The following is a 26,016-nucleotide window of genomic DNA, read 5'->3' on the forward strand; positions in this document are numbered from 1 at the left end:
CGAAAATGCAAAAAGCACCAGGTTGAGACCTGAAGGTGACACAGGAAGTCACAACCAATATAAGCAACTCTCTGTAGAATAGTCTTGATTAGGGATGATGAAGCCAGAGGTTTCTGGAAGAGGATGGATAAGGTAGAAACCTGACCTTTGAGCGTACTGCCAGCCAGTCTCTGGTTAAGAGCAGACAGAAGAAAGCCCAAAATACAAGCTATATAATATTGCCTAAGGTCTGGCCATCTGTCCTTGCACCATGCATCAAGGCATTGCCACCGCCTGTCTTTCATGTTCTAGGGCTGTCAACTTTACCTGTGCTCTCTTATAGTTGAAGGAATCCTTTTCCCGACTAGCGCTGTTCTCTACAATCTCCTTCCGCAGGTCCTGCAGCTTCTTCTGTGACATGTCCAACTGACCCCTAAGTTCTTCTGCCTGCTGGGAGGCCTCCATTGCCTGGAAACAAGATAACGATCAAACGAGATAGCAGGACAAATCCAATCAACAAATTATCATCATATTCTAAGACTTTAATTAAGCAAACCATGGAATGCAAATGAACCCAACGATGAGTCAGAACAAACTTCTGCAGCTCTATGGGAATTCTGAATGCCCATAGTTATGGAGTGAGAGGGGCCCCATCAAGTCTCTGGGAAGCACTAGTTGTGAAGAGATCTAGTTCTCAGGAAAAGGTTGCCTGCCAGAGGGCTACAGTCCAGCACAAATATAGGATTTTTTGTACTCACCGTAAAATCCTTTTCTCTGTAGTTCACTGACTGACAACATAGCTTCTCTCTTTAGACTATTGGGTTGTTAAGCCACCTTCAGGAGAGGACTAAGCATTACATGTTAACATGTGATAATAAAACTAGAACTTCCTAATTCCACCCAAGGGGCGGTCCCTTAGGTAACAACCCCTCAGCATGCTACTGCAGCCTCAGTACGTCAACAAGCAGTATAACGTAAAGAAAAATAATATGAGGGGCAGGTGCTGTGTCAGTCAGGGAATTACAGAGAAAAGGATTTTACGGTGAGTACAAAAAAAAAAAAAAATTTTCTCTTATATTCACCGACTGACACAGCTTCTCTCTTTAGACTATTGGGACGTCCCCAAGCAGTGCCAAAACGAGGGGTGGGAAAACAGCATAAAACTTCATCCTCCATGGCCTGTGGGAGCTAGTACAAACTTTACCCCCAAAAAAATACAAAAAAAAAAAAAAAAAAAAAAAAACACACAAAAACAAAAAACTACAGTGTGTGGAAAAACCACCACAAAAAAAAAAAAAAAACAGAGTGCTCCTCAACGGAGAAGCACTACCCTCAAACCGCACCAAAAACTGCAGTAACGAATGCAACAGTGCATTAACTTAAAGGTACTGTGTTTTTACCCAAAAAAAACAGGAAAAAAAAAAAAAAAAAAGGAAAAAAATTGCATATGTAATTTCAACTATACAGCCGCCTGCAAAACTTTGCGGCCAAAACAGGCATCACCTGATGCACTGACATCTACCTTGTAAACGTGTGGACAGATGACCAGGTCGCCGCTTTACACACTTGAGCGACAGACACTTGATGTCGGAAGGCCCAAGACGTTCCGATTACCCTCGTGGAGTGGGCCGTGACCGGAAAGGGGGGCACCTGCCCCTTCAAGGCATAGACTTGTACTACAATCTGTCTGATCCACTTGGAAATGGTGGCCGACGAGACCGCCGTGCCTTTCTTCGGACCAGCCACCAAAACTAACAGCGAGTCTGACTTCCGGAAGGGAGCCGTGGCAGACAAATGCACCTTCAGAGCCCGAACCACGTCCAGAGCATGAAGGGCCACCTCCTTAGGATGTGTCGGCTTGGGACACGGAGATGGTAACACAATGTCCTCATTGATGTGAAATGCCGAGACTACATTCGGCAGAAAAGACGGTTGTGGACACAACACCACCTTATCCTTGTGGATAACTAGATAGGGCGACTTGCAGGACAAGGCCGCCAGTTCCGAAACCCTCCTGGTCGATGTGATGGCCACTAGAAAGACCACTTTCTGGGAAAGAGTCAACAGGGGAAACACTATTTTCAAATGGCGGTTTTTGAAGCGCTGATATTACCACGTTCAGATCCCACGGGGGTAATGGTGGACGCACCGGAGGGACTACATGTCACACCCCTTGAGCAAAAGTACTCACTAGAGAGTGAGACACCAGAGGTCGCTGAAAAAGGACAGCCAAAGCTGATATTTGTCCTTTAATGGTGCTTAATGCAAATTTCTGGTCCACCCCTTGCTGAAGAAACAGCAGGATCCTGGATATAGAAAAGGAGCGCGGATGCCATCCTTTCTCCTCACACATGGAGATGTAGGCCTTCCAGGTACGATGGTATATCTTCCGGGAAGAAGATTTTCATGCCCTTAACATAGTTGGGATCACTGAGTCCGACAGACCCCGGTTCCTCAACACCTGGCTCTCAATAGCAATGCCTTTAAAGCCAGCGATGGTAAAGCAGGATGGAGAATCGGACCTTGAGACAGAAGCTCCTAACGCAACGGCAGTCGTCAGGGAGCATCTGCCACCAGACACACCAGGTCTGTGTACCAAGGACGCTGAGGCTAATCTGGGGCAACCAGTATCACTGAAATCCCCTTGGCTTCCACTCTGCGAAGCAGACGTGGTAATAGTTTCAGTGGAGGAAAGGCGTAGATCAGCTGGTACTGATCCCACGGAGCCACCAGCGCATCTGCCCACGGATCTCTTGTCCTGAACACGAACCTTCGGATTGAGACGGGAGGCCAACAGATCCACGTCTGATGTGCCCCACTTCGGGCACAGTAACCTGAATATCTCCGGATGCAATGCCCATTCTCCTGGGTCCAGAATTTGTCGACTCAGATAGTTCGCCTGCCAGTTCTCCACTCCCGGGATGTAAATGGCCGACAGGGCCGGTACGTGTTGCTCTGCCCACCGAAGTATGTGAGCGACCTCCCGTGCAGCGGCTGAGCTTCTTGTTCCCCCTTGGTGATTGACGTATGCCACTGCAGTGGCGTTGACTGACTGGATCCTGATCGGACGCACTTGCAGTTTCATCGACCATGTGGAGAAGCACAGCCTGATCACTCAAATCGAGCAGATTGATTGGCAACTTGGATTCTTCCATCGACCAGAGGCCCTGAACCGACTGAACCCCCATCACTTCACCCCTGCTGGATAGACTGGCATCCGCTGTGATCACTGCCTATCTCAGGGGTAGGAATGATTTTCCTGACTGAATCACCAGGGACCTCAACCACCAGATCAGCGAGTCTCTGACTGACTGGCTCACCTGGATCTGTCGATCCAGGGACAACTGAGATTTGTCCCATTTTGTCAAAATCTCCTTCTGCAGGACTCTGGGGTGGAACTGGGCATAAGGCACTTCCTCAAAAGGAGGCTACCATGAGGCCCAGTACTCTCATGCAAAAGCGGAGCGGCGCCCACTTGCGGTTCATCAGCGGATTCATTACCGTGGATCTGAGAGTCTGCAGTTTGTCTGAAGGGAGAAACTCTCTCGCCTCCATGGAGTCCAGCAGTAAGCCTAGGTACTCCAGATGCTGGGTCGGTACGATCACTGACTTCTTTAGGTTCAACAGCCACCCAAATTCTTGCAGGGCCTGCACAGTGATCGCCACATCCTCCTCTAATTCTGAGGCGGAAGATGCCCTCAGGAGGAGATTGTCTAGGTATCCCATGATCACGATCCCACATTGCTATAGCAATGGCAAAACTGTAGCCAATACCTTGGTAAAGTCTGGGGGGGGGGGGGGGGGGGGGGCTGATGCCAGACCAAAAGGAAGAGCCACAAACTGGTAGTGGGCTTCCCCAACTACAAACCGCAGAACTGTTTGATGCCAAAGGCATATGGGTATATGCAGGTACACATCCTGGATGTCTAAGGACGCCAGGGAGTCCCCTTGACGGTGTGCAGCGACTACTGAGCGACATTCTGAACCTCTGCACTTTTACAAAGTGATTGAGGGCTTTTAGGTCTAAGATTGGACGTACCCCTTCCTTCTTGGGGACCACAAACAGATTTGAGTAGAATCCCTGGAAGCGTTCCGATTCCGGAACCGGTACAATCACCCTGCGACTCAGCAGGTCCCTTACTGCCCCCAAAAGGGCCTCCCGGCGAGCCGGGGATACGGGTATGCTGGTAGGGGAAGAACCTGTTTGGCGGCCAAGATAAAAACTAATCGATAAGATAAAAAAAGATAGGGTCAGGGAGAGAAGAAAGGGAGGTGAGGGACCCCCAAATCGACCTCCCAGGGAAAGCCCAGATGCTCAGCCCCACCGAGGCAAGGAGAGCTGTACTTACTAGTCCTGAAGAGCTGGGAGACATTCCATTGCAGAACCACTCACTGATCAGTACAGGGTGGCTGCTGGCCTCGGCCCACTGTGATGCAGACATCAGTAGCTCAGTCATATGTGGGCCCCCGGAGCATAAAAGCTCACTGACCACCTCTGGAGCAGAGATTTCATCGTGGCCTGCCGAGCGTGTAGCTGTGGCCTGCACATGCTCGATGGCCGGACTGGGGAGACTACAAGGATAAGGGTATCCAGCCTGTCACCTAGCCGGCTGTTGATAGCAGATCATGGGATCATTCATCTTGCACAAAAAGCCAAGCTTCTGCACAAAAAAAAGCACAGACCGATGGGCCCGCAGGGTTCCTAGGTCCTTCTTCATAAGGCAAAATAAAACTGAGGTCTGTCTGGCAGACTGGAGGGTTGTTACCCAAAGGATCGCGCCCCCCCCCCCCCCACACCCCACACGGAGCTAAGAGTTCCGAGTGTTGTGTTACAACTAATGCCTAGTATTTCATAGTGATAGGGCAAACAACCCAATGGCTAAGAGAGGAGCTGTGTGGGTCGGTTAATATAAGAGAAAGATGTTTTTATTACAAAAGATGTGAGCAGACTGCAGTTCCTCTTTAAATCAAGCTTGACTTTCTACAGGAGATGGAAATATTTACATATAACTTAATTTTCATATGCGGTTCAACAAGTAACTGTTCCGCCCTTTTTGCATTATTTCATAATTTGCTCAGTTTAAGTTGGCAAGAGCCGGGACACCATTACTTTAAAGTGCATGTAAATCACAGTGTCCTTATTTTATCCCTTTTTATCTGTTAACTATACAGTTGAACGTGTTTTGTTACAGCTGTTCCACTAGCGCAAATAAATAAATGTTGATCCTGTCAGAAATCTTGTGACAATCATTTTTTGTGCTCTCTGCCTGTGCTACACTCATTAACTACACTCTCCCAAGCTATCTCTGAGAACTACAGAACACCTCTCCCCTCTAATGGAGATTAAGAGTGTGTAGCCCTAACCCACTTCTTGTCCTAGGACGGTGATGGCGAACCTTGGCATCCCAGATGTTTTGGAATTACATTTCCCATGCTCATGCACTCTGGAGTGTATTTGAGCAGCATATGAAATGTAGTTCCAAAACATTCTGGTGTGCCAAGGTTCGCCATCACTGTCCTAGGATAACACTGCTCTTCTGTAGACACGTATGTCACTGGCAAGATCACCATATGAAAATATTTGCGGGAAAAAAAAAAAAAACGGTAATGCAGCCACCACATCTAAAAGAGCTGGTAAGTTGTGAAATATTATATTTTTCCTCTTGGATTTAGACACACTCTTAGTAAAACATTTGTTTTTGGGGAGTTTTCCGTTTAAAAAGGAAGAAGTATGCTGAAAAATTGTTGCATAAAAACAAGGTTACCTTGCGCTTGCTGAGGTCCAGTGCCTGAGTGCGCAGCGTCAGCTCCTTCTCTCCCGTGGTGATGCTGCTCTGCAGTAGGTGCTCCTTCTCTTCCAGCTTGCGCAAGACCTGCAGCTGGGCATCCACCTGTTATCACAAGTCACAGTGAGACAACCATAGGAAACAGTGGAAACCAGAGTAGGTAAAATAGAAGCAGATTAAACCAGCTTAAATGTCTAAGGCCTGACTGACACCTATGCATTTTTTGTGCTTTTTGCATTTTGAAGATTTGCACTACAGTCCATTTAACATGGTTTCCTATGGAAGACGTTCTGTAGTGTAAATCTTCAAAATGCAAAAAGTACTAAAAGTGTGAATCTGGCCTAAATCCAGGTTTCCGGTCATTTTAAGAATCTGTTTGGGCATCAATTAAAATTGCCCTATGAATGGAAAAGGCAGACTTTTTATTCATCTGTTATTCCTCTATTCTGGAAGATATAGTACAGTTTATATGAATGGGGGGGGTAGAAGGATGTGCATAATCTGCACTCTGACAAGTGCCTATGACAGGTCAAGTGGCTATGTTATATTAACCCCTGCAGCACTGGAAGATTATTACTGCTGCGGGGGTGTCGGGGGGGGGGGGGGGGGGGTGTTTATAGGACAAAAGTTTTCAACTAACAAAAGCCTGCAGCAACACAAAGGACACTTCTCATTGAATGCAAGAACCCTCCCTTGTGTGGATTTGAAAAAAAAAAAAAAACCTGATTATATCTGTTCCTTTTCACACAAATCTACATGCTTCCACAATTAAATACAGTTTTAATGGCAGCTAAAAACAAAGCACGTACTAGTTAAAATATACAGGCTACCATTCCTGGCTTCCTAAGATTAGTTTCCTGGCTGTCTGGATTCGGTGCTCCGTTACTGACCCAGAAGTCAGAAATTCAGATATGAACACTTGTTTTCAGGCTAGTGACAAAACCGGCATTGTAGGGGGAGGCCAGGAGAGGATACGGCTCTTAAATACATCTACACTACCAGCAACACAAACCCTTCAAATTAAAAAATAGTCCAGGTTCTAATCCATGCCCATGACTGACTTTTCGGTATAGTCCAAGTGCCGCCCTCTCCCAGTCCCCCCACCCCAAATACTCACCTGAGCTCAGTCTCGATCCAGTGCTGTCAACGTCTGCAGCAGCTCTTCTACTCATGTCCCCGTCTTATAGTGAAGTTCCCCTGAAAATCCATACCAGACCTAAAGGTCTGGTATGGATTTTTGGGGGGGGTGGGGGGTGGTCCAAGCAGTTTTATTTTAGGGTGGGAGGGGGGGTAGGTGCGTTCCCATAGAAGGCAATGAGCCTGGAATCCGTATCTGAATCGCACTGCAGTGCTCAGAAAAAACGCACAGAACCCTTTATAAATTCCTACTGAAATCACACTTCCGCTGCACCGCAAATATGTGAACTGGCTCCATAGAAAGGCGGTTTGGTTCACATCAAGCAAATTGGATGCAGTTTAAAACGCATCCAATTTGCATATATGTGACCGGAGCCTAAAAGACTGCTGAAACAAGATCAATGAACTGCTGCTTCCAGTCTAACCAAAGTAAGAAGCAGTTAGGCCAAACCACTGTATAGCACTACATTGTGAAAAGTAGTGCTTGCATATGTTAACCACTTTCAGACCGGACCAATTTGCTGGTCAAAGACCAGACCACTTTTTGCGATTCGGCACTGCGTCGCTTTAACTGACAATTGCGCGGTCGTGCGACGTGGCTCCCAAACAAAATTGACGTCCTTTTTTCCCCACAAATAGAGCTTTCTTTTGGTGGTATTTGATCACCCCTGCGGTTTTTATTTTTTGCGCTATAAACAAAAATAGAGCGGCAATTTTGAAAAAAATGCATTATTTGTTACTTTTTGTTATAATAAATATTCCCCAAAAATATATAAAAAAACATTTTTTTCCCTCAGTTTAGGCCGATACGTATTCTTCTATATATTTTTGGTAAAAAAAAAAATCGCAATAAGCGATTATTGATTGGTTTGCGCAAAAGTTATAGCGTTTACAAAATAGGAATAGTTTTATAGCATTTTTATTAATAATTTTTTATTATTTTTTTTTTTACTAGTAATGGCGGCGATCAGCGATTTTTATTGTGACTGCGACATTGTGGGGGACCCATCGGACATTTTTGGGACCATTGTCATTTATACAGTAATCACTGCTATATAAATGCAGTGATTCCTGTGTAAATGACACTGGCAGTGAAAGGGTTAACCAGTGGGTGGCAGTGTAGGGGTTAAGTGTTCCTAGGGGAGTGTTACTAACTGTGGGGGGGTTGGGCTTTCATTTAGTGTACACTGAACTCTGCTCCAATCACATGGAGCAGAGATCAGCGTCACTAGTTGCTAGGCAGAATAGACAAATGTTGTTTACACAGCATTTGCTCTATTCGGCCGCTCCGTGAGACGATCGCGGGGATGCCCACGGCGATCGAGTCCGCGGGTCCCGCGACCGGACTCACGGGGGTCCCGACCAGCACGGGAGCGCGCCGCCGGCGGCGTGCTCCCGATGGCAGAGCGGCATCGAATATTGGACGTACCTGTACGCCAATATGCCTGCCCGTGCCATTCTGTCGACGTACATCGTCGTGTGCTGGTCGGGAAGTGGTTAATAGATAGTAAATACAGCTGTTGACATGTTCATATACAGCAGAATTGCAAACTATACACATGATAATATGTAAATATTAACCACTTACGGCCAAGTCACATACACGTAGGTCATTTGACTTTAAAGTGATGCTAAAGTCGTTCTTTTTTGGTTAAAGATAACAAACATGTTATACTTGCGTGCTCTGTGCAATGGTTTTGCACAGAGCAGCCCAATTCCTCCTCTACCTGGGTCCCTCACCGGCGCTCCTGGCCCCTCCCTTCTGCCAAGTGCACCCACAGCAAGCAGCCTACTATGGAGGCCCCTGAGGCGAGCATCTTCTCCGCCTCCATTCCGACAAGGAGCCATGGCTCAGCCCCGCCCCCTCTCTCTCCTCTTTGGCTCACTGACTTTGAATGACAGCAGTGGGAGCCAATGGCGCTCTCTGCTGTGTCTCAGCCAATCAGGAGGGAAAGTCTTGGACAGTCACATCTCTCATGCAACACTGCTGGACCGAGATTGGGCTCAGGTAAGTATTGGAGGGACTGCTGCACACGGAAGTTTTTTTTTATCTAAATGCATAATGTATCAAGAGAAAAAAAACTTTTGCCTTTAGAACCACTTTAAGTGGTTATATCGGTAAGATGCCTGCAGCTACCCGCATCATCCCAGTATTGTTTTTTTCAGCCAGTGGTTGACTTTATTGTAAAAGCCATCCCCATTAGCTGCTAGATGGCTTTTGCACGCAGCAGGAGGGGTCCACCCCACCTCCTGCTGGCACCTCTCCAGGGTCTACCAGCCCACAGGCGAGCCCGGAATGAAAGCCAGTGGTTCCACCAGCTTACCACAGAGTTCGTTGAGGATGGGAGTCCCAGTTGAGCTCTATGGTATAGGAAACTGGAAGCGATGAGCATTTTCCTCACTTCCTGTTTCCCTAAATGTAAATGCAATTTTTAGGTTTGGAAAGTATCTGATCACACAGATCTGGGTGTGATCATATGCTGTTAGGGGCAGAGAAGACAACTGGGATCTAAAAAACATTTTTAAAGCCAAACCACCCTTCCCCTCCCCAAGGCAAATGCATGCGTTGGTCCCGCATGCATACATAAACGGCGGTCGCACTACACCTCATGTATTGCTCCAACATCAGAGCGAGGACGATAATTCTAGCACCAGACCTCCTGTGCTACTCTAAACTGGTAAGCTGTAAAGGCTTTTAAATCGTTGCCAGTTTGCACGAGTATGCACAAATTGAAGGTGTGACATGTTGGTTATCTATTTACTTAGCGTAACACAAGCTTTTATATTTTTGAGATATCATTTTGCCCCTGTTCAAATCATTAGTAAGACCTCACCGGGAATATGCAGTTCAGTTTGGGCACCAGTTCTCTAAAAAGGATATCGGGGAACTGGAGAAAATGCAGAGAAGGGCAACTAAACTGATAAGAGGCATGGAGGAGCTCAGCTATGAGGAAAGATTAGAGGAACTGAATTTATTCTCTTGAGAAGAGATTAAGGGGGGGATATGATCAACATGTTCAAATATATAAGGGGTCCATATAGTGAACTTGTTGTTGAGTTATTCACTTTACAGTCAACCCAGAGGACACGGGGACACTCTTTATGTCTAGAGGAAAAGAGATTTCATCTTCAAATACAGAAAGGTTTCTTCACAGTAAGAGCTGTGAAAATGTGGAATAGACTCCCTGCAGAGGTGGCTCTGGCCAGCTCAGTAGATTGCTTTAAGAAAGCCCTGGATACTTTCCTGAATGTACATAATATAACTGGGTACTAACATTTATAGGTAAAGTTGATCCGGGGAAAATCCGATTGCCTCTCAGGGGATCAGTAAGGAATTTTTTTCCCCTGCTGGAGCAAATTGGATCATGCTCTGCTGGGGTTTCTTGCCTTCCTCTGGATCAACTGTGGGTATAGAATTGGGTATACTGGTTTGTATGATATTTTTTATTTTATTTATTTATTGTTTTTAAGGTTGTAATGGATGGACTTGTGTCTTTTTTTTTCAACCTGACTGTGTAACTATGTAGCTGAGTAGATTACAAAAAAAAAAAATCAGGCAGTATAATGTGTTTGTGTGCATTAAAATTCATTAAAGTGTATTTTTTCCCCAAAAAAATTGCATTCGAAAATCAGCTGCATAAATACTGTGTGACATAAAAAAATTGCAAAACCCAACATTTTATTCTTTAGGGAATCTGCTAAAATATATATAATGTTTGGGGGTTCTAATAATTTTCTAACAAAAAATAAAGATTTTTACTTGTAAATAAAAAATGCCAGAGAAAGGCCTTGTCAAGTGGCAAACTAACATTTTTAAGAAATGTTTGATTTCTTATTAGACAGACTGTGGAAGAGTAAGGCTGGATTCACACCTATCCATGTTTAGTGCTTTTTGCATTTTGCAGATTTGCACTACCGTCCATTTAACATGGTTTCCTATGGAAGACGTTCTGTAGTGCAAATCTGAAAAATGCAAAAAGCACTAAAAATGCATAGGTGTGAATCCAGCCTTAGATCCTCTACCAGCTGCACAGATATTGAAGCGCACTACAGCGGACTTTGTATGGATCATTCATACTATCTGGGGCTTTTTTGTTTATTTCACCCTTGCAATCCCCTTTGCTTGTCACATGTGCAATATATCCTGTTATTATTCAACTTTTATTGTTTCATACAGCTTAGATTTCAGGCTGTTTTGCACTTGGACACAACTCCATACCGGCAACTACCTGCTTTTAGATTTTCTTTATTTATTTATTTTTTCTATTCTATGTTACCTTAGGGCCGGTTCACACTGCGAGCCGCAGCGAGGCGTCTCCGACTTCCTCGCCGCGACTTGCAGGGGGGGTCAGCGGCGACTTGCAGAGGACTTCTGCATAGAAGTCAGTGCAAGTCGCCCCCGAAGTCGCCCCGAAGTAGTACAGGAACCTTTTTTCTGAGTCGGAGCGACTCGAGTCGCTCCTCTCAGAACGGTTCCATAGTACTGAATGGGGGCGACTTGCGGGAGCGAGGCGAGGCGAGCCGTGTCGCCTCGCCTCGCAGTGTGAACCGGCCCTTATGGTAATTGTGTGTTTGGTGCTTAAAGCGCACCTTCAGTCATTTTTTCATCTTTCCTTCTAATAAATCTTCTGCCCTTGTCATTTTAACTTTGGATAGTAAAACATTTTTTCTGCCAGTAAATACCTTATACAACCCACTTCCTGTTTGTCTGGTAAAAAGCCTAGGCTTATGAAGACATCATGCACAGCTCTCTCACTCTAATGAAAGTTTGCCAGGAAGGGAGGAGGCATCAGTCATAAGAGGGCCAATGAGAGCTGGAGGTGTGTCTCTGTAAATCCAGGAAGTGAACAGGCAGCAGCTTCAGCTGCCCAGTTAAAATGGATGCAGCCAGACTCAGTGGAGGGAGATTTCTGCAGCATATTTGGCAAGTACAGAATCCCAGTATATATAAAATAATATGCAACGTGGTTGAATGGAAGCTTCAGAATGGCAAAGATGTTTTTATTACAAATTACGTGAACAGACTGCAGTTCCTCTTTAACCATTTTGCGCCCTCGCTATAGAGGAAAGACATCTACAGCATGGACGCCAATTGCCGGGAGGGCGTCCCTGGATGCCCTCCCGTTTACTTCCCTAATGCTCGCATCGGGGGAAAGTCTGTGTTGGTCATGTCCCTTGAACACAGCCAATCACAGATCGTGCTAAATGGCCATTCACAGCAGCCATTTAGCAAGTGATCGGAGCTTCCAATGAGAGATGATAACATACGAGATCATCTTTCATCGCCGGCTCTTCTCACAGAGACAACGTGTGAGGAGGGAGAGCGAACGGCTGCAGCGGTGAGTGAAAAATCTCACAACAAAGTGCCTACAGTACCACCTGTCCCCAGTGCCACCTATCAGTGCCACCTGCCATCTGTTACCAGTGTCATGTGTCATCAGTGCCACCTTTCAGTGTCACATACCATCTGTCAGTGTCATGTGTCATCAGTATCATGCGTCATCAGTGTCATATATTAGTGCCATCTGTCATCATTGCCACATATTAGTGCCATCTGTCAGTGTCACGTGTCGTCAGTGCCATGTATTAGTGGCATTTGTCATCAGTGCCACCTACCATCTGTCATCAGTGTCATTGTCCTGGTGCTCCAGGGCCTTCAAAAGTGTAATAGGAAGTCAACAAGTTAGATGTGTAATTTATGCTCTTAGAACACCTGATGGTGCTCCCTGCATGTTGGGACTCTCTATGTGGCCAGGCTGTGAAAAAGTCCCACACATGTGGTATCGTAATACTCAGGAGTATCAGAATGTATTTTGGGGCATCATACACATGCCATGTGAGAGAAATAACCTATTACAATGACAATTTTGTGGGGGGGGGGTCTTACATTTTGCAAAGAATTGTGGGAAAAAGTTATATCAAAAACCTCACCATGCATCTTACTAAATACCTTGGAATGTCTACTTTAAAAAAAAGGGGTCATTTGGGGGGTATTTGTAGTTTCCTGGCTTGTTTGGATCGCAAGAAATTAGATAGGCCGTCAGTACATCAGATGTGATAAATTTTTTATGATTTGTATCATAGCTTGTAGACTCTCTAACCTTCACAAAGACCAAATAATATCCAGTAATTTGGGTTATTTTTACCAGATATGTAGCAGTATAAATTGTGGCCAAAAATTATGAAGAAAAATGTATAATTTGCAAAATTTTATCAAAGAAAAAAAAATTTTTTTTTTCAAAAAAATTTCAGGTATTTTTTTTCATTTATAGCGCAAAAAATTAAAAACCCAGGAGGTGATCAAATACCACCAAAAGAAAGCTCTATTTGTATGAAAAAAAGACAAAAAAAGGAATTAATAAAATAATTTGGGTACAGTGTTACATGACTGAGCAATTGTCATTCAAAGTGTGAGAGCACTGAAAGCTGAAAATTGGTCTGGGCAGGAGGGGGGTTTAAGTACCAGTAGGCAAGTGGTTAAGAATTTGCTCTTTGTTTATTATATATTTTTTATTGCCGTCTGTCTCCTCAAGAGATATACCTTTACTTCTTGCGGTCTAATAAAAACTGTCCTGTCCCAGTTACTACTACTTGGGTACTTGGGATGCTTAAAAACTTTTTGCTCTCAAAAGCAAATGCCAAACTATATATTTCTCCTGTGAATCACGTGATAAAATGCCTTATGAGATAATGTGCATGTCTGCTCTGGCTCAGTGATTCAGCATAGAAACAGCCAGGGAATTCGTATTTAGAGGTCAGCAATGTCTGTTTTTACCATGCAAAAGTATAGTGGGGGGAGAGAGGCCAAAATAAGGGAGTTATTGAACAGGTCTACTACACAATAATTCTGAAATGCACTAAAAGTTTTGTCATTAGAAGAGAAAAGTAGTGTGTCTACCTTTCCAATTTGTTCATTATGATAGTACAGATTTACATGTCTGGTGGTGTCACACCCCACCTGTGTGCGCAGTGTGAGCAGCTGGTCTGCCAGTTCCTCCTTCTCCTCTTTGAGAAGTTTGTGGATCTGGTTGGATTTGATTCTCTCAGACATAAGTTTGAAATTGGCATCATCCTTCTCCCGCAGCTGCTGCATCAGACGGATATTCTGCTCCTGCATATCTTCAAATGCCTGGCCAGTGACGTCCATCTCCGACAGCAGAGCCTCTTCCTCCTAGGCAGGGAAACAGAAACAAAATATGGTCACCATGTGTTTGGTATGAAGGTGTCAAGAAAACATCAAGGGCCTAAGGACCTCCCTACTTGCTCCCACATAAAATGTGGGAGCAAGTAGGGAGGTCCAGAATCCACTCCACAGGGAGTTGCAAAAGGTAAGCTTTAAAGTAGCTTGGTTTCAGAAATAAAAAATAAAAAGCCATATATACCCATAAAATAAAAAAATGTTGTGCTGCTCGTTAGCAGTATCTATGCTGCTGAGCAAAGGCCACCCCCCCCCAAAGGTTCTGTATATCCAACACACTTCTGGGTGTGTCAGATGCCAGGGTCCCCCCACTGTGCGGCTCGTTAACAGTATCTACTCTAGGCTGCTGAGAAAAGGCGCCCCACCCCAAAGGTTCTGTATATTCAACACACTTCTGGGTGTGTCAGATGCCAGGGTCTCCCCACTGTGCTGTGGTTCCTCCCACTGGTTGCTAGTTCCCTACTACGTCCTGTAGTGGCATAAGGTCCAGTGGGATGAAAGCATGGAGGGGTACCCTGACACCTGACACACTGAAGATAAAAAGATCCTTTTAGCAACTCATATTGACCACTTCTTATCCACTCGCTACTATGAGTGAGAAGACGTCTCATTTTAGGTTCCAAGTCAATTATAGTTTCAGCCCAACACAGGGCTGAGGACTCCCACCCCACCCCCCTGGTGCGTTAGCAAACAGCTTTAGAGCACCAGCACTGTCACATGGAAGAGAGGATTTACATATTCTCCTATACCCGGACTTGGTATTTCCCTTCATTTCCAGTGGTGAATGGAGTGGCAGGGAGTGAAGGGAGGGTAAGTGATTGATATAGCAGTGGTCAGAAGTAAACTGAATTTGTTGCTAAAGCACAACTGCTATTTAGTCACCTGTTTAGCTACAGACAGTCTTTTCTGCAGGGCTTCGGTTTGTTCTTCTGCTGCTCTCATCCTCCGTAGGGCGTCCTCATCTGCCATTTTCTTGCTGTCCCTCCGTTCCCTCTCCTCCAACTCGCGAAGCCTCTGTCGTAGTTCTTCTAGCTAATAAAAGTCAAACACAGTGAAAAGGTCAATTCATTGTTCTGCAAGAAAAAGGAGCTGAAACTCTTAACAGAGCAAACCATACCTCTGCTTTGCTTTTTCTCTCAGCTGCCATTAGCTGAACCTTGTCTCTCTGTTCCTTGGGAGCAGAACGATACATATCCAGGAGGAGCTTCATGTCTCTTAAAGACTCTTGCACTCTCCTAGCACAAAACAAAGCTACAAGATGACTAAATGTGGGCAGAACTGTTTGGAAGACAAAAAGGCAGCAACTTCAAGGAAGCAAAATGGTTGGCTGAAGAGCTTTCTGAACATGTGATCCAAACTTTGCCAACATGTCAATACAGGAAGAGGTTTCAACTGTTTAAACTTCTATTTAGCAAACTATAATGAGGGCTGAGAGTCCTTCTGATGTAGAAAAAAGACTGATACTCCATGGCTGGGGTGTAAAAAGCCAGGATGTCATCTATTAAACAATACTGTTTGGTTAGTTGACATAATGAAATGCAGCTTCCCAATTCTTAAATCTGGTGGCTACATAAGTTTCCTTTTGCTTTTTTTTTTGTTTTTAATTTTCACCTGGTGATCCGGCCAGTAACACTTCCCTTCCTTCGTTATTTGCACCATGGATGGAGGAGCAGTGGACATACCACTGGATAGTAAGCATAAGCTCAGGCGTGTTCGCAAACAGCACGTGCAGAGCCCGCCAGTAAGTTGGCACTGCACATCGCTAATCACAGGCAGTGAGACATTTCTCGATCTCTGCAGCCACGCATCGGGACAATGTCTCACAGCTTGCGATTAGCGCTGTGCAGTGCCGACTTCCTGGCGGGGCTCTGCACATGCTGCTTGTGAACACCCCTGAGCTCACCCTTATTGGATAGCAGCCATGGTAATCTGGGAAGAGGGTAGTGTTCGATTCACTAGCAAATTTAGATGCACTTAAATTAAAGTTGAACTTCTGCTAAGACTTTTAAAGCAGTAACTGTTTTCTCCTTTTTGGGATACATTTTTTACATAAATGAAAAAAAAAAAAAACTGACCATTGTAAGCATCCTTGTCAGTGTTAAAATGGTTCATCGCAACCCTCTAATTCCCACTTTTACTGGACAGCTTGGTCTGTAAAAGGAAGAATAAAACTACCAGATTTACTGGCTGCATCACAAGGTGAAACTTAACCACTTCAAGACCAGGCCTGACACTTGTCGTTTACACGTTAAAATTTTTATTTTTTTCTAGAAAATTACATAAAACCACCAAACATATTTTTTTAGCAGACACCGCTAAATACAATGGTGGTCGTTGCAAAATTTTAGGTCACACTGTATTTGCACAGCAGTCTTTCAAACGCAATTTTTTGGGGAAAAAAAATACATTTATATAAAAAAAAAAAAAAAAAAAAAAAAACTAACAATAAAAATTTGGCCCAATTTTTTATTTTTTTTATATAATGTGAAAGATAATGTTACGCCGAGTAAATAGATACCCAACATGTTATGCTTCAAAATTACGCACATTCGTGGAATGGCGACAATCGGCATGGTTTACATTTGCGGGCATGACTTACGTATGCCTTCTTTGGCTTGCAAAAATGGAGGGTTAGGACTTTTTTTTGTTTTGTTTTTACACTGTCCCTTTAAAAAAAAAATCTTTCCGATCACTTTTATTGCTGTCACAAGGAATGTAAACATCTCTTGTGATAGCAATAGGCAGTGACTGGAACTCTTTATGGAGGGATCTGGGGTCTAAATACATGAAAGTATTCCAAACGCCACAATCGGCAGACAGTTTTTTTTAAGCTGGTGCCATTGGCTGCCGAGTAAACCGGAAGCGACGTTGATTCCAGGTTTCTCCATCGGAGACCAGATCAAAGCTGAATCCGACTTTGTTCGGGTCTCTGGCAAGCCGGCGACATGCCGCTTGATGGCTCAGGTCTCCCGGTGAAATGGACGTCTCCTCTGGCTGCTTGTGATAACAGTCAAGGGGCTGCTAAGCTGCTCCGTTGTTATTACAAGAAAGCCGACCACCAACTCAAAAAAAAAAAAAAAAAAAAAAAAAAAAAAGGGTACACAAAATGGCGTGCAGGTATTTTGCGTTAAGTGGTTAAGCCACACATACTGAACTTCTTTTGCCCCCTGGTCATCCCACTTGGAGGGTACATAGGCTGGAACTCTCTCCCCACCCCAGGCTTAGGGACTGCAAGACCAAGCACCAGCACTGTCCTATAAGATAAAAGGACAAGGGGGGGGGGGGGGGGGTGCGAGTCAGATGCTCCCGTTTTCAGAAGTACCAAGTATTTATTCCCTCCCGATAGGCCAAGAAGTGGTTAAGAAATGAGGGGAAAGTTAGTATGTGCAGCGTGGAAGACAGGGAGAAAGGAGAAGGACTAACTTTTCCCTCCTATAAGGAAAATAAACCAAAACGAGATGACTTCCAGCTAGGAGAGACCCAAGAATAAGTAGCAGAAAGCAGAACCAGAAGCCTGCTGCTTTTCTACATAACAGCCCATAACATAAAAAGCATATTGTTAAAGTGCACAGAATGAAAGGTAAACGTAGAATGTTCAAGAACGTGCAACAGCTCCCTGCTGTAAAGTAACCTGTCATTCCTGTATAAAACTACAACCACCTTCTCAAGCCTCATCTATCAGGACTGTGTTATAAATCATTAATGGTGTCAATGACAGCAACATGCAAATCCACTGTCAAAAAAGATTGGGGAAAAAGTAAAATACACTGGTTAGAATTAATACTATGAGATGTGTAAAAAAAACATGCAAAAATTGCCTTACTTGAGGTCAGCCTTCATCTGCTTGACATTCTCTGCCTCCTTGCGCTTTGTGTCTGGCTCGTGTTTTGATTTCTCCTTGGAGCTGTCACCTCGGTCCTTCTCCCGCCCACGATCCCTGTCACGTTCTTTATCCCTCTCCCTTCTCTCTCTCTGCTGCTGTGGTGGTGGCGGCTGTACCTCCTCCTCTTCTTTCTCTTTTTTTGGGATGACCTCTGGTTGTGGTGGGGCTGGTGTTGGAGGTGCAGTTTCCTCTGGCTCTGTCTTTATTTCCATGGTTTCTTCTCGGGTCTCTTCCACACTGGACTGTGAGGGCAGCAGGAAGATACTACTAGTGCGAGCTCGCACCTGAAGACAGAAGAAGAATTGTAATCCTGCTCCTTCTTCGATACAGACCATGCAGTTCCTTCACGGACTTACCTTATTGATTTCGCTTTGGATCTCTCGCAATCGCCTCTTGTACCTCTGAACCTCCCCCTTTAGCTGGTGATTGTGGTTCTGCAAGCTGCTGATCAGATGTCTCATTTCACGATTAATAGGGCCTAAAAAGTAGTAAATTGTGTTTTCAATGGTAAGCCATAATTCCAATTTAAAAGAAAAGAAAAAAGAAAAAGAAAAAGAAAAAGAAGAAAAAAGAAGACGACGAGGACTTCAATGTGTGGATGAAAGTACATTGGGTAATTTGTCAATGAAAATATACTGTACAGTAATTTGAGAGTGTTTTGCAAGACAAGCAAACTTTTTTTTATACATTTTGCCTTGATATAAAGGTTGTGTCACGTCACAACTGAGTATAAAAAAAAGAGAAGAGAGGCACCTCGAAGTGTAGCAACATGGCTACATATAATGAAGGCACAAGAATTAATCATCAACTATGTAAGTTGCTAAAAGAGGCATATTTAACCACTTCAGCCCCGGACCAATAAACAGCCTAAGGACCAGAGGTCTTTTTACAATTTCGCACTGCACTGCTTTAACTGGCAATTGCGCGGTCATGCAATGTTGTACCCAAACGAAATTTGCGTCCTTTTCTTCCCACAAATAGAGCTTTCTTTTGATGGTATTTGATTGCCTCTGCGATTTTTATTTTTTGCGATATAAATGGAAAAAGACCGATAAATTTTGAGAAAAAAATGATATTTTCTACTTTTTGTTATAAGAAAAAAATCGAATAAACTCAATTTTAGTCATACATTTAGGGCAAAATTTATTCAGCCACATGTCTTTAGTAAAAAAAATGTCAATAAGCGTATATTTATTGGTTTGCGCAAAAGTTATAGCGTCTACAAACTAGAGTACATTTTCTGGAATTTACACAGCTTTTAATTTACGACTGCCTATCTCATTTCTTGAGGTGCTAAAATGGCAGGGCAGTACAACCCCCCCCCCCCAAATGACCCCATTTTGGAAAGTAGACACCCCAAGGAAGTTGTGGAGAGGCATGTTGAGCCCATTGAATATTTTTTTTTTGTCCCAAGTGATTGAATAATGACACAAAAAAAAAAAAAAAAAAGTTTACAAAAAGTGGTCACTAAATGATATATTGCTCACACATGCCATAGTTATATGTGGAATTGCACCCCAAAATATATTCTGCTGCTTCTCCTGAGTACGGGGATACCACATATGGGGGACTTTCTGAATGCCTTCAGGATTTCTAAGGGTGCAAATTTTTGATTTCACTCCTCACTACCTATCACAGTTTTGAAGGCCATAAAATGCCAAAATAGCACAAAACCCCCCCAAATGACCCCATTTTGGAAAGTAGACACCCCAAGCTATTTACCGAGAGGCATGTTGAGTCCATGAAATATTTTATATTTTGCCACAAATTGCAGGAATTTTACAATTTTTTTTTTTTTTTTGCACAAAGTTGTCACTAAATGATATATTGCTCACACATGCTATGGGCATAAGTCAAATTACACCCCAAAATAAATTCTGCTGCTTCTCCCGAGTATGGGGATACCACATGTGGGGGACTTTTTGGGAGCCTAGCCACGTACGGGACCCCGAAAACCAAGCAATGCCTTCTGGATTTAAATATAAAACGCTACCAAAAAAAAAACTGTTAGCGATCGCAGGGATCAGGCCTGACTCTGCGATCGCTGCAGTTATGCGTTTAGTGTTTTGTAAGTGACAGTGATCAATCAATACTGCACTTGGGTGGGCTGGGCAGAGGGGCAAAACGCAGGTGCCAGCAGGTATCTGGGCTGATCCCGCTAACAATGCGTTTTTTTTTGGAACCCTAAACTGCTGGGGATGCTAGTATAGATCTGATCAGATCAGATATTGATCTGTTCAGATTCTATACCACTAAGGGAGGTTTATGCTTTGCGTGTGGGTGTTAGCGGTACTGGCACTAACCTTGCGCTGCCTGGGGCGATGCAGACCCTGACCCTAAAACCTAATTGATATCACCTGCCGGGTGATCAGGGGGTTAAACCTTTATTGGGTAATAAATGGTGGGTTCCCTGATGCTATAAAAAGCAAACTAACCAGAGTCACCCGTAACACTTATACGGTGATCACTGGTGAAAGGGTTAACTAGGGGCAATCAGGGGGTTCAAATTTTTATTAGGTAGTATATGGGGGTCCCTGGCGCTATATAAAAACCTGACGGGGAACCTAAATAACTAACTAGCTAACCAGCGTCACCAGTGACACTTATACGGTGATCGCTGGTGAAAGGGTTAACTAGGGGCAATCAGGGGGTTAAAACCATTATTGGGTAGTATATCGGGGTACCTAACGCTATAAAAACCTGGCGGTGAACCTAAAAAAATAACTAGCTACCTAGCGACACTAGTGCAGCGATCAGAAAAATGATCGCTTAGTGACACTGGCAAAAGGGGGTGAAAGGGTTAACTAGGGGCAATGAGGGGGTTAAAACCATTATTGGGTAGTATATCGGGGTACCTAGCGCTATAAAAACCTGGCGGTGAACCTAAAAAAATAACTAGCTACCTAGCGAAACTAATGCAGCGATCAGAAAAATGATCGCTTAGTGACACTGGCAAAAGGGGGTGAAAGGGTTAACTCTAGGGGCAATCAGGGGGTTAAACCTTTATTGGGGGGTGATAGGGGGCTACCCTGGACCTAACACTAACTGCCCTGACAGTTTTTACTTTTACAACTGACACTGAATGCAGTGATCAGTAAATAAATGATCAATGCAATCAGTGACACTGTGACTGGGGGGGGGTTTGTGTACCTATGTGTTAGAGTAGTGTTTTGGTGCACTTACTTTCCGTCTTCTCCTTGTAGTCCGGTCAAAAAGACCGCCCCGAGGAGAATGACATCACTTCCTCCTTCCTGTGTATACAATACACAGTGGGAGGAAGCTTCTCATTGGCCAGGAGCGATCGAGAGGGGGTGGCCAGAAACCAACGGCCATCCCCTCATCACGGATCGCTCCTGCAGCGAACCGAACCGGACCGCCGTATCCAGCGGGAGGGGGTCCGATCGGACCCCCCACCCGCTGGAAGGCAGGCACGTACATGTACGTGCTTGTGCCTGCCTGTGCCTTTGTAATGACGTACATTGGCAATACGGCGGTCCTTAAGTGGTTAAGTATGCAGGCACCTGGGGTAAAGCTGTCCACATAGACGGTCCTCTGCACCAACATCATCCCCTCCACACAGCGCTCCACAAGCACTTCAAGCCTTGTTTTAAGATCGCTCTACTGCAGGATAGTCTTCCCGGTCACGACTGCAGACTAACAGTGGCGAGAGCCAGCAGTGTTGAGGACAGTCCATCTGGACAGCTTTACCCCAGATGCCTGCATACTTAGATGTGCTTCTTTTAATCAGAGACCATGCAAGTTTTAAATGTGCCTTCATTAAATGTAACCATATTGCTACACTTAGAGGCACTTCTCTTCTATACTCTGTAGCTCCTGCTGGATTTTGCTTCCAATTCCCTTGTGGAGGCTTCCATTTGTGGATGGACATTTTAAGGTTAAACAACCTATCACATTGCTATAATCTTTTTTATATGGACTATAAACTGAAGGACTTATGAATAAATGGTTGTGGAATGAATCATCTGCGTGTCTGAAATTTCTTATAGGGGAATTTGCTTTGTTATACAAGTGCTTTGGACTACAAGCATGTTTCCAGAATTAATTATGCTCGCAATTCAAGGCTTCATATGGGTGAATGTTAAAAATGTAGTTTATCATAAGAAATACATTTTAACGCCACTCATGGTTACATAGCAAGGTTGGAAAAAAAGAAAAAAAAAAAAAAAAAAAAAAAAAAAACCACAGGACACTGTCAATCCATCTACTTCAACCAAAACCTCCATAAACACAAACCTGTACCCACAGTTGATCTGGAGGAAGGCAAACCCCCCCCCCCCAAAAACACACCTCCAACAAAGCATGATCCAATTCGCTCTAATGTGGGGGGGGGGGGGGGGGCATTAACTACCCCTGGTGTTATTACCTTTACATATTACTGTCCAATTCTGTTATTTTGTACACTGAGGAATGCATCCAGCCATTTTTTTTTCAATCTAATGAGCTGGCCAGAACCAATTCTTGAGGGAGTCTATTTAACATTTTAACAGCTCTTATTGTGAAGAAGACCTTTCTGCATACCAAGGTTAAGCCTCTTTTCCTCCAGATTTAAAGAGTGCCACCTTGTCCTCTTTAATGACTTTAAAGTGAATAACTCAACAAGTAGTTTACTATATGGACCACTTATGTGTTTATACATGTTGATCATATTGCTCCTTAATCACCTCTTCTCTCAAGAGAGAATAATTTATATTCATATTTCAGCTAATATTTCCTATTTGTCAGGGAAATGGGGGTACTTTAAAAAAGTGTGTTTTTTTATTTAATGTTTTTTATTTTTAAATTTTTTTCTTAAAAAAAATAAAATAAAATTTGATCACCTTTATTGCTATCACAAGGGATGAACAACAGGTCTCTCCTCTGGCCTTAAAAAATCCAAAAATCAGTTTGATCCAATGCTTTCCAAAGCCAATTGGCTTGTTTATATCTGACAAAACCAGAAGTGACAAAATACTCGTTGCTTCCGGTTTCTTAGACCAGAGAGATGATCAGGGACGTTCCTGTCCTTGATCATCTTCATGGTCAGCCAGTGGGACCACCAGCTGCATCCCAAGAGTTCCCCCAGTGGCATGTGAAAGCCTGGTATGGTAGCGGGAGGGGGATCAGTTAGAGCAGTGTTTCTCAAATCCAGTCCTCAGGCCCCCCCAACAGGTCATGTTTTCAGGTTTTCCATTATTTTTCACAGGTGATTTGATCAGTTTCACTGTCTTAGCAATTACCACAGCCGTTTCATCTGAGGGAAATCCTGAAAACATGACCTGTTGGGGGGGCCTGAGGACTGGATTTGAGAAACACTGAGTTAGAGAGACCCAGGCTGGCTGGGTGCAAAGTTGGAAGAGCATAGAACCACCACAGGCCCCACACTTTGAGGAATTTAGCACGGGAGTCGTAGAGGATACCAGACATCTCATTAATCATGAGTCGTTAAGATGCTCTTCACCTCCGCAAATGAGATAGCTGGCTTCCTCCAGGCCCTTGCTATTGCACACTTAGCAGCGATAAACAAATAGGTGGCCAATTTCTGCTGATAGGAGAAAAAGGCCCAGGATCGGACAATGAAGTATCTTTGCAGGTAGACAAATGGCGGAGAGTGAACAGAAGACAAAATACCCTTGATCAGAATCCTACTAAATGGGAGTAGGACCACCAGATATGAAGTAAATATCCACGCAGGTCATAGCCCCTGAAGTATCTATCACTGTATGATGGGTTTGATTTGGCAATACAGGTTGGAACCCAGTACGTTATAGGCTGCCTCCAGGGTAGCCGTGTTGAAGGAGCATTTCTCAATATTTTACCAGGCTTTGCTCCCATCCACCAAATTAATGGTGGATAAGTCCCACTCCCAATTGGGGACATATGATAAGGAGGTTAGGGTCCTGCTAGAGTTAAGGGAGGAGTAAATTTAGGATATGGTACCAGGGGATGATGTAGAGTGTGGGCATGTATGCTCAAATGCTGTTTTCTGGTACGGAAAAGTGTCATGGCGTCCGAGTGAGAAGATACAGTGTTGCAATTGGAGATGGTGGAAGAATTCCATTGGGGGAGCTTCACGAGTCTTAGAGTAAAGCCCAAGAGGGGAAGGTGTGGGTTCCAAGCAAATGCCGGACCTGAGAGAATCCATGGGCTCGCCAGCAGGAAAAAACATGAGGATGTTCTAAGCCGGGAGGAAACAAATAGGATTTTTATAACAGCTTACCTGTAAAATCCTTTTCTTGGAGTACATCATGGGACCCAGAGCACCATAGTAATCACTATGTGGGTATATAGGCACCTTCAGGTGATGGACGCTGGTATACCCAATACAGGAAGTTCACTCCCTATATAACCCCCTCCTCCTTCCAGGAGTACCTCAGTTTTTGTAGCAAAGCAATATACCTAAACCCCAAAAAGAGGGGAGGGACCTCTGTGTCCCATTATGTACTCCAAGAAAGGGATTTTACAGATAAGCTGTTATAAAACTCCTATTTTCTTTATCGTACATCGTGGGACACAGAGCACCATAGTAATCACTATGTGGAAGGTCTCATAGCAATGCTATTTGAGGGGAGGGAGAGAACTTGTAGGGCACCCCTAGACTTGAGGACCTATACTGCTGCATGCAGCACACTACACCCGAAGGCGATATCCTCATGCCTCCTTTCATCCACCTGATAAAATTTGTTGAATGTATGTACTGAAGACCAAGTTGCGGCCTTACAGATCTGAGCCATAGAGGCCTGGTGAGGTACTGCCCAAGAAGGACTAACTGACCTGGTAGAGTGCGCTTTGCCTTGGAAACTTGCCAAATCCACTTAGCGACAGTGGATTTCAACGCTGCCTGTCCTTTGTTAGGACCTTCGGGCAGAACAAATAAGACATCAGTTTTCCGAATCTGAGCAGTCGCCTTTAAATAGACTTTGACCGCTCTCACCACATAAAGACAACGTAGTGACTTCTGTTCCCTGGAACATGGTTTTGGAAAAACTATGGCAGGACAAGATCTTGGTTCAGGTGAAAAACAGACCACTTTTGGCAAAAAATCTGGACCAGGGTACAACACCACTCTGTCCTCATGAACAATCAAGCATGGCTTTTTATAAAAAAGAGCAGCCAATTCCGAAACCCTCATTGTTGAGGATATAGCAACCAAGAACACCAGCTTCCTTGTCAAAAGGACAAAGGGAATATGTTGTATCGGTTCACATGGCTGTTTTTGTAACACTGACAAAAGTTAAAGTCCCAAGGGTTCAAAGGTGATTTAACTGGTGGATTAAGCCACATCACCCCTTGCATAAAACCCCGGACTATAGAATGTGTAGCAGTCTTTGAAATAAGACCGATAAAGCTGACACTTGGTCCTTAACAGTACTCAAGGCCAACTTCATCTCAACTCCTAATTGTGGAAAGGCAAGAATTCTGCCTGTGATATACCTCTGAGGGTGCCAACCCTTGGATTCACACCAGGAAACATATGCCCTCCAGACACTATGATATATAGTTCTGGAAGCTGGCTTGCATTAATCGAGGTAGAGATAACTGACCCAGATAGCACATGTTTGTTCAGAATGTGGATTTTAATAGCCAAGCCATTACATTTAGCGCTCGTAAGGTAAGATGGAATATCGGCCCCTGTGAGAGTAGGTCTGGCCATAGTGGAAGAGACCATGGATCCTCCACTGTCATCTTTACGATTTCTGCATACCATGACCTTCTGGGCAATGCTACCAGAATTACCGGATTTCTTTCCCGCTTGATCTTGCAAAGAAGTTGAGGCAGCAACTGAATAGGGGGAAATGCATAGATCAGTAATAACTGATAACACGGGGTCACCTACACATCTGTTCCGTATGTGAGTGAATCCATTGTACTGGACACAAAGTTGACCAACTTCATGATGACTCTGGACGCCAGAAGATCTACGTCCGGAGTCCCCCATCTTTGGCAAAGAGACCGAAAAATGGGGTAAAGAGGCCAGTGCCCCCGGGAATAACTGCTGGCGACTCAGGTAGTCCGCCTGCCAATTCTCTACTCCC

The 26,016-nt window shown here is 44.2% G+C and overlaps 1 protein-coding gene across 1 annotated transcript in view; it reads right to left on the bottom strand.

Moving 5' to 3' along the window:
- Positions 1 to 26,016, bottom strand: part of RNF20 (ring finger protein 20) — an 88,082-nt gene that overhangs the window by 13,215 nt on the left and 48,851 nt on the right. The window contains exons 12-18 of the mRNA XM_077454747.1: positions 18,340 to 18,461; positions 17,924 to 18,267; positions 15,218 to 15,335; positions 14,983 to 15,132; positions 13,861 to 14,073; positions 5,745 to 5,870; positions 307 to 447 (exon numbers count right to left, since the gene is read on the bottom strand). Of these exons, the coding sequence (XP_077310873.1) occupies positions 307 to 447; positions 5,745 to 5,870; positions 13,861 to 14,073; positions 14,983 to 15,132; positions 15,218 to 15,335; positions 17,924 to 18,267; positions 18,340 to 18,461 (1,214 nt within the window). The remainder of the gene's footprint in view (positions 1 to 306; positions 448 to 5,744; positions 5,871 to 13,860; positions 14,074 to 14,982; positions 15,133 to 15,217; positions 15,336 to 17,923; positions 18,268 to 18,339; positions 18,462 to 26,016) is intronic.

The sequence above is a fragment of the Lithobates pipiens genome, unplaced genomic scaffold (genome assembly GCF_037356315.1).
Source record: "Lithobates pipiens isolate NorthernLeopardFrog02 unplaced genomic scaffold, aLitPip1_a1.2 Scaffold_25, whole genome shotgun sequence".
NCBI lineage: Eukaryota > Metazoa > Chordata > Amphibia > Anura > Ranidae > Lithobates > Lithobates pipiens.